Raw genomic sequence first — 11934 nt, forward strand, 5'->3', positions numbered from 1 at the left:
CGTGTGTGTGTGTGTGTGTGTGTGTGTGTGTGTGTGTGTGTGTGTGTGTGTGTGCAATAAAATTGTATATTTAGCAAATATATTTACATTAAATTAATAAGTTAAGTAGATTAAAAGAATTATATATCATTGAACTAATATATCATCAAATTGTTTGGAACATACAGCGTGTCAGAATATTCATAACGATGCTCGTGTACAGATAGAGCGGATTGAATTGAATTGAAAAGTCCTATCATTTTGCAATTTTTGTAATAGTGAATGAGATATTAATTTCTAAATATCGCTGAATAAGCGCATATCCATTCAGCACGAGATAACTTATCGTCAAACGTTCATCGGTCGTAATCGCTACGCGTGAGGGGATTTGTTTATAAGTGGCAATACAGTTATTATAACGATAATAATTATGCACGGCGGCGAAAGAAAACAATTCCCCGCATGACTAGTGATTATGATCGATGAGGACAGCGGCAATAGGCTAGACAGATACGCGATTTTTAGAAATTAATATCTCGTTAATTATTGCAAAAATGATAAAATGATATAGAGCACTTACATGGAACATTACTTTTGTCCCACTTGGATTTTAATCAAACTTGACACCAACGTTTATCATCATCAAAGATAGAAACCTTTCGTTGGTTAACGAAATATAGCGCGTTTTTGCATGAAAAATAGTGAAAATAACACAAATGCACAAAATGTGACTTTGTGTAACATTTTATTATAATACTTAAAAACACTTGACCTCTTTTATAACGTTAATGTCCACATTTGGAAGCATATCTAAGTCAACTTTGATTGCTTAAAACATTCATAAAAATGAACATATTTAACATTTTTTTTTCAACGCCAGATAGTAAGGAATATAACGGTACCAAGCAAATGTATCATTATTAATAAAAAAGTTATAAGCTATAAAGTAAACAAGTTTCGAAAACAACCATATTTTGTTTAAAAATTCTTATTTTTCGTACGTAAGTTAGAAAAATATTTTAAATATGCATTTTGGAAAATAGAAACTTCGAACTTTCACAAAAAAATACTGCATTATTGTATCTTTTAAAACATTAATTTAAAAGGATGAAAATGAAGAAAATTGAAATTTGAAATTCATTTTGAAAAAAAAACATATTTTTTATATGTTGTTGAATAATAAATTGAAACAAAAATGAATCGAATATATAAATTTCTAGAATTAAACATAAAAAATGATTATAATTATAAATAATTATATTGTATAAATGGTTATATACAGGGTATTCGAAAAATGCCGGACTCCTTAAATATCTTGAAAAGTAAGCATTTCTGAGAAAAATGTTTCATACAAAAGTTATATAGTATAGTTTAAAATAGTCTATTTACTTATCAATGATCTTAGGTGATGCTACCAAGATCAAATCAAGGTCAAATCGATTTTTTAAACGAATCATCCTATTTTTTATTTCAGAATCTAATAGCTGATGTTAAGAGCTTTTCAAAACACTATAAGAAAATTATTTTCCATTAAATACTTTCAAGTTATAAAGCTTGGAAATTACAGTACTAACATTAGCACTATTAAATGTATCTGACCCACAGTTAAAGCCTCTTAAATGTTATTCAGGATCGAGATTTAGATAACATTTGTCAAAATTAAGGCCATTGGAGTTCATACCTCGTACCTAGTGAAAAATGAGAATGGAATCGATATCAAATCGACATCGATTTGATATCGATTTCATTGTTTTCAAAATTAGGGCAAGATTATTTTGAATTTTTTTAATAGAACTCTTCACTTTTCATATTTTTATAGCTTATCTTTTCAAAACACTATAATGAAATATTTTTTCATTTAGTACTTTTCGAATTATATAAATACTTTGCAAGTTACAGCACTGCCGACATTAGCATTATCCGAAATATCCGACCAATGGCTAAAACTTCTTTGAATGTTATTCAAGAATGTTATTCATGTTGGATTTGGATAACATTTATCAAGATTAAGGCCATTGAAACAAAAATATATTATGACATATGTTGATCGCACCAGCAACAGAACTATCTTAAATGCCATATTTGGGTAGATATATGATACCCAAGATAATTTTTAATATCTGATATTTCCTGAAATCCTCGTCGCAAATTATCTAAAGTTTTATAGAATATAAAGATAAAAAATAAAAAGAAGCATATAGCCACGACGCTAGATGTTTTAAATGAAAGTCATATATTTAAATGATTAGGTGTACAACTTTGCTTCCGTCGTTTTTTTCCGAAATTCGAGACTTTATTGTAAAAAACTGGTTATACATTTATGATTCAAAGTATTGTCCATCGCTGGTCACTACTTTCTCCCATCTTTCGGGTAGCGTACGAATCCCGCGTCGAAAAAACTGGTCATCTTTTGAAGCTATCCACGAATCGATCCAATTTTTTACTTCTTCATAAGACCGGAAGTGCTGGTCAGCCAGGCCGTGTGCCATTGATTGAAACAAGTGATAGTCAGAGGGAGCAACGTCTGGAGAATACGGCGGGTGGGGTAGGACTTCCCATTTCAACGTTTCCAAGTATGTCTTGACCACTTTCGCAACATGGGGTCGAGCCTTGTCATGCTGCAAAATCACTTTATCGTGTCTCTCGTTGTATTGCGGCCGTTTGTCTTTCAATGCTCGGCTCAAACGCATCAATTGCGTTCGATATCGATCGCCTGTGATTGTTTCAGTCGGTTTTAACAGTTCATAATACACTACACCGAGCTAGTCCCACCAAATACAGAGTATGACCTTGGACGTCAAAATCACCGTTCTTGAAACGTTGAAACCACTCGTCACGTTCTTTCACTAATAGCGGCCTCACCATAAGTATTTGAGAGCATTCGATGAGCCTCAGCCGCAGATTTCTTCATATTGAAGCAAAAAATTAAAACCTCCCGCAAATGACGAGAATTTGGCTCGTAAACTGATATTTTCAATCGAGAATAACTTTATGATGCAGACACAAATCGACTAATGTTTCTATGAGGTTATGTTGACAGATGCCCAAGTTTATTGTATGACGTCTATGATCTATTTATTTCGATCACTATTTACCGCTAAAGCCATCTATAGGAAAACGGCGGAAGCAAAGTTGTACACCTAATATTATATAAAAACGTAGACGTTTCAGTCAAGATTCGACCATCAATAGATAGAAATATTAGGACATCAAAAAAAAAATACATAGAATAAAAAAGATAATTAGTCAAAAAAAAATGGTCAAACAGCTTTCCAATCGCATATGATACAAGTTAATAGAGTAAGTTAAGAGTAATTGAGGTCCAAAAAAAAAAGAAATTAAACAATATTCAATCGCTTATGAACTATTTTCTGTTAATGTCTAGGATTCCTTATTAGGAAGCGAAGTGCGAAGTGTTTCACTTCGTGAAACATAATGGAATTTCCAGATTCTATTTAAAATTAAGAAAGAAAATATGCTTTCAATAATATTACTTTACAAAATTACTTAATATTACTTAACAAAATTATTATTTGTGAGAATCACACTAGTTTTATAATAACAAACGCTTACCACATATTTTGTGACGCAAATCCTCGCAAATAATTAATAATAAGTAATTCGGAGTAAATAATGAAAATTAACAGAGACATTGGAACCACTGATAAGAATTAATATTACTGACAAAAATATGATAGCACTATAATTAGCGACAGTTTTTATATAAAACTGTGACAAAGAAAAGGAGAGGAAAATTAACGTGGAGAAGATAATTCTATTGGAAGATAGAGGAGTTTACTTCAATGATTGATAGATAGATTTCAGGAAATGTTCTGTATCACTCTGTTTGTTTAAACCCATTTTTTGTCTTTTGATAAGTATCATCTCGGAAACCATCCTTTTATAATAAGATTGTTCGGGGCCAAGAATGATAGTATTATTTCAATCAATCGTATGATCATGATCTAGTTTATGACGAGAGATAACAGACAAAGTATTCGTTGGTTGTTTGAAATCATTTATATGTTCTTTTAAACGTCTTTTTTAATTTCCTTTTTGTCTGTCCTATATACGAATAATGGCAATCGAGACAATTTATTTTATATACCACATTTGATCTTCTTTTTTAATTTTATCTTTGCCTTTAATGAAGATATTTATACAATTGGTTTATGAGCAATATTAAAATCAATTTTTTTTGTGATAGAATTAAATTTTTTAGAAATTTTATTAAAATACGGAATGGTGAAATATTTTCTTGAAATCTTAGTGGAATCCGAGTTGGCAATTGTCTTTGTGTTCCTTGATATTTTTGAATTTATTTTTGAACGATAAAGCCTTGATTTTGTTATTAATATTGTAGTTGCAAATAAGAATTCTAATGGGTATTCATTTTTTTGAAGAATATTAATTAGGCAAATAATATTTTTCTCATGAAATTTAGAATGGGAAAGGAATAAAATTCTGTTTAACTGCCCGATTACAATACCCCTTTTATGTTCTAAAGGATGATTTGAAAAGAAATTTAAGTATCGACCAGAATTAGTAAGTTCTTATAATTGTCAAAAATAATTTCTCCATTCTCTATTAACAGTTTTACATCGAGAAAATTTATTCTTCCATCATCGCCTTATTCGATAGTAAATTTAATTATAAAGATTATGTGTTTTGCAGGTTTCTTCCGTGTCCAGATCCATTCTTGGAATGCCAATGTTTCGTGAACCTTGCAGTTCACTTCATCAGGGCGAGGAACAGCCTGATACTGTACTATCAGGCTGTTCCTCGCCCTGATGAAGTGTTGGCATTCCAAGAAGGGATCTGGACACGGAAGAAACCCGCGAAACGCATAATCTTTATATAGAAAGGATCCGTGAAATCTCAAGAATATTAGTAAATTTAATTCTTTCATGGTAAAAATTAAAGGCACATTGTATTAATATGATCTTTTGGAGGTGTTATAATAATGTCATCAACATAGCGATAATAAAATGGAATATGTGTGATTACAATCTTAAATATGTTCCAAGTCTTGTATTACAACATCAGCTAGAATTGGAGAGAGCAGAGAGAGCAAACCGAATGGGCAAACCGAATATTTATTTGTAGATTTCATCATTAAATTTAAAAAAAGTAAAATTCAGTATAAGTTGAGAGTGCTATTTGAAATAGATAGATATTATCGTGTTATTGCATATCAAATCCATCTTTCTAAGACACTTTTCAAAGTTTGGAATATTACAGTATACACGGAAGTGATGTCAAATGAACAATTTGATAATTTTTTTCTAGGCATACCATTAATTTTCTTAACAAGATCAAAATTTTTAATGTAACTGAAATTTTTTTTAATGCTTTTATCAATGACCTTTTAAAAGTAGCCAAATTAAAGAATGGATTGTTAATACAAATAACACTCATTCTTAGAGGATGACTATCCTTGTACACTTTAGTGAGTCCGTAAGATGTTAGTATGGCTTGTCAAGAAATGATGTATAACTCGAAGAAAATCATTTTTATTCTGGATCAGGTTAAAATTACAAGTGCGTACAAATCATAAAAATATAGATAGTCCAAATAACATAGATGGCTCCATAGTATAGCAAATTATTATGACAGATTTTCATTAATTGTGATCTTTCAAAAGTATAATAAAGTGAACAAAGTAAGATAACTTATTCAAATGTATGTGAATGAAATAATTTATCTACTTCATTTAATTACTTCAATACATAAGATCTCGGCAAATCTCCGATATAATTTTTTATATTGGATTGACCAATATAACCTTTAGTTCTCCAACGTGTCAAAAGTATACCGATTTCCACGATCAATTTACTAATAAGACCTTTTTTACCATTATGTAAGTATTATTATCGGATAAAATTTCGTATATTTTGTCATTATAATTCTTCAAATTTAAAATTACGGTAGTATTGCTCTTATCCATTCTAGTAATTAACACAGGATGATCAGCGACAAATTGATTAAGTTCTTTGAGTTCTTTTTTCAAAATATTATTCGAATTATTCGGAAAAATGTACATTTTTAAGAATTGACATAACATCTTTTCTAATTGAAACATTATAATTATATTACATCTTTTCCGTTCCTTATTCTAATTTAACTAAATTATTCTATACATGTTTAATATATTCTATTGTTATTTTTTCTTTATTTATTACTGTTAATAGATGATGGAGGAATTATTTTTGACAATTATAAGAAGCCTATTAATTCGATTCTTAAATTTCTTTTCAAATCATCCTTTAGAACACAAAAGGAGTATTGTAATCGGGCAGTTAAATAGAATCTTATTCCTTTCCCATCCTAAATTTCATGAGAAAAATATTTTCTTAATTAATATTCTCCAAAAAAATAGATACCCATTAGAATTCTTATTTGCAACTATTAATAATAGCATCAAGGCTTTATCGTTCAAAAATAATTTCGAAAATATCAGGAACACAAGACAGCCAACTCGGATTCCACTAAGATTTCAAAAAAATATTTCATTCCGTATTTTAATAAAATTTCTGAAAAATTTAATTCTATCACAAAAAAATTTGATTTTAATATTGTTCATAAACCAATAAATTGTATGAATACCTTCATTAAAACAGGCAAAGATAAAATTAAAAACGAAGATGTGGAATATAAAATAAACTGTCTCGATTACGATTATTCGTAGGACAGACAAAAAGGAAATTGAAAAAGCGTTTAAAAGAACATATAAATGATTTCAAACAACCAACGAATACTTTGTCTCTCGTTACAAATTAGATCATGATCGTATGATTGATTGGAATAATACTATCATTTTTGACTCCGAACAATTTTATTATAAAAGGATGATACATATCAAAAGACAAAAAAATGGGCTTAAACAAACAGAGTGACACAGAACGCTTTTCTGAAATCTATCTACCAATCATTGAAATAAACTCTCTACCCTCCAATAGACTTACCTTCGCTAAGTTTCCTCTCCTTTTCTATCACGATATATAAAGACTGTCGCTAGTTATGGTGCCACCATATTTTTGTCGGTAATATTAATTCTTACCAGTGGTTCCAATGTCTGTCTATTAATTTTCATTATTTACTTCGAATTACATTTGCGAATATGTGGTTTGTTATTATAAAACTAGTGTGATTCTCACGAATAATAATATTTGTTAAAATAATATTATTAAAAACATATTTTCTTTCTTAATTTTAAATAGAATCTGGAAATTCCGTACGTTTCATGAAGTGAAGTCGCACTTCGCTTCCTGTCATAAGGAATCCTAGACACTAACAGAAAAGTTCATAAGCGATTGAATATTGTTTAATTTCTTTTTCTTGGACCTCTGTTAACTCATACCATATGCGAAAGCTGTTTGACCATCTTTTGATGACTAATGATTTTTGTTTTTATTCTATATATTTCTTTTTTTTTGTCCTGATATTTCTATCTATTAATGATGGTCGAATCTTGACCGAAATGTCTATGTTTTTATATGATAATTTAAATATATGACTTTCGTTTAAAACATCTAGCATTGTAACTGTATGCTCCTTTTTATTTATATTTTATATTTTTAAGTCATCTTCAAAGTGAGTTTATATTGTAAAGATAAAATCATAAAGCTTATTTTTTAAACGAGATAGTAGCCACCTTTTAAAAACAAAAAAGTTCTAATCTTGAAAATAAAAAGGCCTAGGTATGCCACACCCGAAAATGTTTTTAAAGATTAAAAAAGATAACAATTAAGTATAAATATGAAGAGTGATTATTGAATGGTCGAAACAGAATATATGTGCAATAAGCACAACGGAAAAAACTAATATTGATTTTACAATTTTCGATATTACAAGTATCTAATTCGAATGCGAACATAATCTAAATAAGAAGATAGAAAGTACTTTTTCAAAATCAGGCTTTTCATTTAGATCATTATATAACACCATTAGAATATTGTTTCGGATTTCTGACGAAATGTTTTACATATTTCCATGTTTGATGGTGATAAACATTGGTGTTAAGTTCGATTAAAATCCGAATAAGACAAAAAGTAATGTTTCCTTGATAGTTTAATCCGTTTTATCTGCATACGAGCATTGTGCATGATGTCCCAAATATTCTAGATTTCTGGGACTTTTCTGGGACATATAAATATCTCCCAAAGAGATCGCATATTTTTATCTTTAATTAATTTAATATTAGGTGTACAACTTTGCTTCCGCCGTTTTTTTCCGAAATTCGAGACTTTATTGTAAAAAACTGGTTATACATTTATGATTCAAAGTATTGTCCATCGCTGGTCACTACTTTTTCCCATCTTTCGGGTAGCGTACGAATCCCGCGTCGAAAAAACTGGTCATCTTTTGAAGCTATCCACGAATCGATCCAATTTTTTACTTCTTCATAAGACCGGAAGTGCTGGTCAGCCAGGCCGTGTGCCATTGATTGAAACAAGTGATAGTCAGAGGGAGCAACGTCTGGAGAATACGGCGGGTGGGGTAGAACTTCCCATTTCAACGTTTCCAAGTATGTCTTGACCACTTTCGCAACATGGGGTCGAGCATTGTCATGCTGCAAAATCACTTTATCGTGTCTCTCGTTGTATTGCGGCCGTTTGTCTTTCAATGCTCGGCTCAAACGCATCAATTGCGTTCGATATCGATCGCCTGTGATTGTTTCAGTCGGTTTTAACAGTTCATAATACACTACACCGAGCTGGTCCCACCAAATACAGAGCATGACCTTGGACGTCAAAATCACCGTTCTTGAAGCGTTGAAACCACTCACGTCACGTTCTTTCATTAATAGCGGCCTCACCATAAGTATTTGAGAGCATTCGATGAGCCTCAGCCGCAGAGTTCTTCATATTGAAGCAAAAAATTAAACCTCCCGCAAATGATGAGAATTTGCCTCGTAAACTGACATTTTCAATCGAGAATAACTTTATGATGCAGACACAAATCGATTAATGTTTCTATGAGGTTATGTTGACAGATGCCCAAGTTTATTGTATGACGTCTATGATCTATTTATTTCGACCACCACTTACCGCTAAAGCCATCTATAGGAAAACAGCGGAAGCAAAGTTGTACACCTAATATACTACAAATTTCTATTAACTGAATTATGCTGTTTAAATACATGTACATACATTTATATTTAATGTATAAATTCATGTCTATTTTTAGTTGGAGAAAGTATTTTAATTAATTTTAACTTTTTTCTAATATTATTTTCTTTAAAATATTTTAATCTAATTTAATAACGAGTAAAAGTTTAGCCTAACGGCCGAAACTGGATCTTACAATTAAATGCTATGCAAATAATTTCTATATGAATTTAAATACTAAATATGTAGTCATTTGAACTGCGCGTCGAATTGATTTTTCGGACTTATAAACATAAATAAACTATAATAATATCACAAATTGAATTAACAAGCAATTTAATAATTTGATGCTCAATTCAGGCATTCTATTAGAAAGATGTTAAAATACTGAAAAACTGTAAATAAATTTATTGCGAAAAATATTACCTCGACCGGGAGTTAAATCCGGTTAAAGGGGATTTCTTGTATTCCGTATGAATGTTCTAAGCTTTTGTTCGAAGTTTTTTTTTAATGATATTCTTTGCCATAATCGATATATAGGAATTGTGATATATTTTTTAGATTGCTTATAACAATATAAACTATAAACAATAATAATCGATTTATTAAAACTGTATATGTAAATACACAACAAGTAAGAGTTTAATGCTTATAAAGGCAGTTAGATCTTAGATGCTTTTCTGTACCTATATACATTAATATTAACATCTTTCTAATAGGATTGTCTAATCTTTCTAAGGATGCCTGATTGAACATCAAATTATTAAATTGCTTGTCAATTCAATTTGTGATATTACTATAATAGTTTATTTGCGTTAATATAGTAGTTTATATGTCATATGAAAAATCAATTCGGCACGCAGTTCAAATGACTACATATTTAGTATATAAATTCACATAGAAATTATTTAAAGTATCTAAAATTCAGCTTCGGCCATTATGGGCTTAAACTCTTTCTTGTTGTGTATTCACATACGGTCTTAATAAATCATTTATTATTGTTAATAATAATGTATATGGAATTTTATTTACAGAGGAGCGTAAGCTTGATTTAGAAGAAAAACCACTACTAGTTCAACTAAATTGGCATATGGACGATCGGGAGGGACGCTTCTTGCTGAAGAGGATCGACGATAAAACCAATGCGCAAGGCGTCGGTTTTACTTCAGCCGAGGGTTCTAGCTTCCGAAGAAAATTGAGCAAGCGGGAGAAAAAACAGATTAAGAAGCAAGAGAAGCTCAGTCGATTAAAGAGTTTAGAGCAGGATGAGAATGCGATGCCTGGTGACCAGAACGGTGTCGCCGAGAAGCTTTACACGGGTCAGTAAATATTATTTTCAGACTGTATAAAATTATGTAATACTCCAATTTAGGGAACTTCACCTCCAATGATTTTGATCTTGACATATGTTGTTAAAGTTGTGATCCTGAGTAACCTCTAATTTTAGCCAGGATTGGGAAGTAACGCGTTACTTGTAACGCTGTTATCATTTTCGTTACTTTTTTCAGTAACGATCGTTATTTTTTTCGGTAATCGTTATATTTTTATAGTAACGGTAACGAATTTAGTCGTTACTTTTATCGTTACTTCAGTTCTCTATTATTTTCGTATTTTATAATTTATTCTTAATTTCTTAAAAAGCATTTTGTACTTAATATCTTATACTGTGTTTCTAATAGACACTGCCAATGTTGAAAATATATAATTCACATTACATATACCAGGTGTATAAGCTTAAATCCGCTGTTTTTAGTCAGAAAAACACATTTTTTTTTTCCTAGGAAGCAAAAACAAAGTACTTGCCCTCGCTAACTATACATTTTTCCCATCTTTCGAGCAATTTGTGTATACCACGCCAAAAAAATTCCTCGTGTGCGATGGTGCGTTGTCGTGGAGGAAAATCAGCTTGTCATGTCTTTTCCGATGCAGCCTTTTTTCATGCAGAGCACGGTGCAATTTGATCAATTGTTAGTGGTAACGATGAGCATTAACAATTTCACCAAGTTTTAACAGCTCGTAATAGATGACACTCTCCTGATCCCAAAAGCATCGTCTTCCGTCCGAAATGATTTGATCTTGAGGAAGATGTTGATGGTTGGGCGGAATTAATCCAAGATTTCTTGCGTTTAGGATTCTATCCATTTTTCATCGCCTGTCACAATCCGATGCAGGAACGATTTTCTTTTTTGTCTGGCAAGCAGAATTTGGCTTGTGTTTTGGCGTCGCTCCATCTGCCTATCAGTTCATGCGACACCCATTTTCCAATCTTTTGAATCTTCCCCATGGCATGTAGCCGCATGGAAATGGCTGCTTGAGAAACACTCAATTGCTCGGCAAGCATTTTTTGCGATTGGGTATCGTCCTCGTCCAAAAGAGCCTGCAATTGACAGTCCTCAACCTTCCTGGACCGATTTTCACGCTTCTTATCATTCAGGTCAAAATTGTCGTCATTTCGCCGAACCGACGAAACCAATCTTTGCACGTTGTTTCCGATAAAGCATTGTCGCCATAGGCCTCCACAAGCATTCGATGCAATTCGGCAGTCGATTTCTTCAAATTGAAATAGAAAAGCAAAACTTCCTGCATATGCTTTTTTTTTTAGCAAAAAACTAGATATGATTACGAAAGAAAAAATGTATGTTGTTATATGAAATTGCTGATGATGTGCACTGATTAATGTTGACAGATGTCAAACACATAAAAAAAAGTGTGTTGTGTGCCCAGGGTAACTTTGTACTCACTAATGCCACCTGTGAGCAAACAACGGATTTAAGCTTATACACCTGGTATATATATACATATATATATATATATATATATATATATATATATATATATATATATT

General features: G+C 31.2%; 1 protein-coding gene across 1 annotated transcript in view; it reads left to right on the forward strand.

Annotated features, from left to right (window-relative positions):
- The window catches only part of LOC105620458 (afadin), a 97932-nt gene that overhangs the window by 22110 nt on the left and 63888 nt on the right, over positions 1 to 11934 (forward strand). Inside the window, exon 3 of the mRNA XM_012201948.1 lies at positions 10124 to 10408. Coding sequence (XP_012057338.1) covers positions 10124 to 10408 — 285 coding nt within the window. The remainder of the gene's footprint in view (positions 1 to 10123; positions 10409 to 11934) is intronic.

This window comes from Atta cephalotes (genome assembly GCF_000143395.1).
Source record: "Atta cephalotes unplaced genomic scaffold scaffold00026, whole genome shotgun sequence".
Classification (NCBI taxonomy): Eukaryota; Metazoa; Arthropoda; class Insecta; order Hymenoptera; family Formicidae; genus Atta; species Atta cephalotes.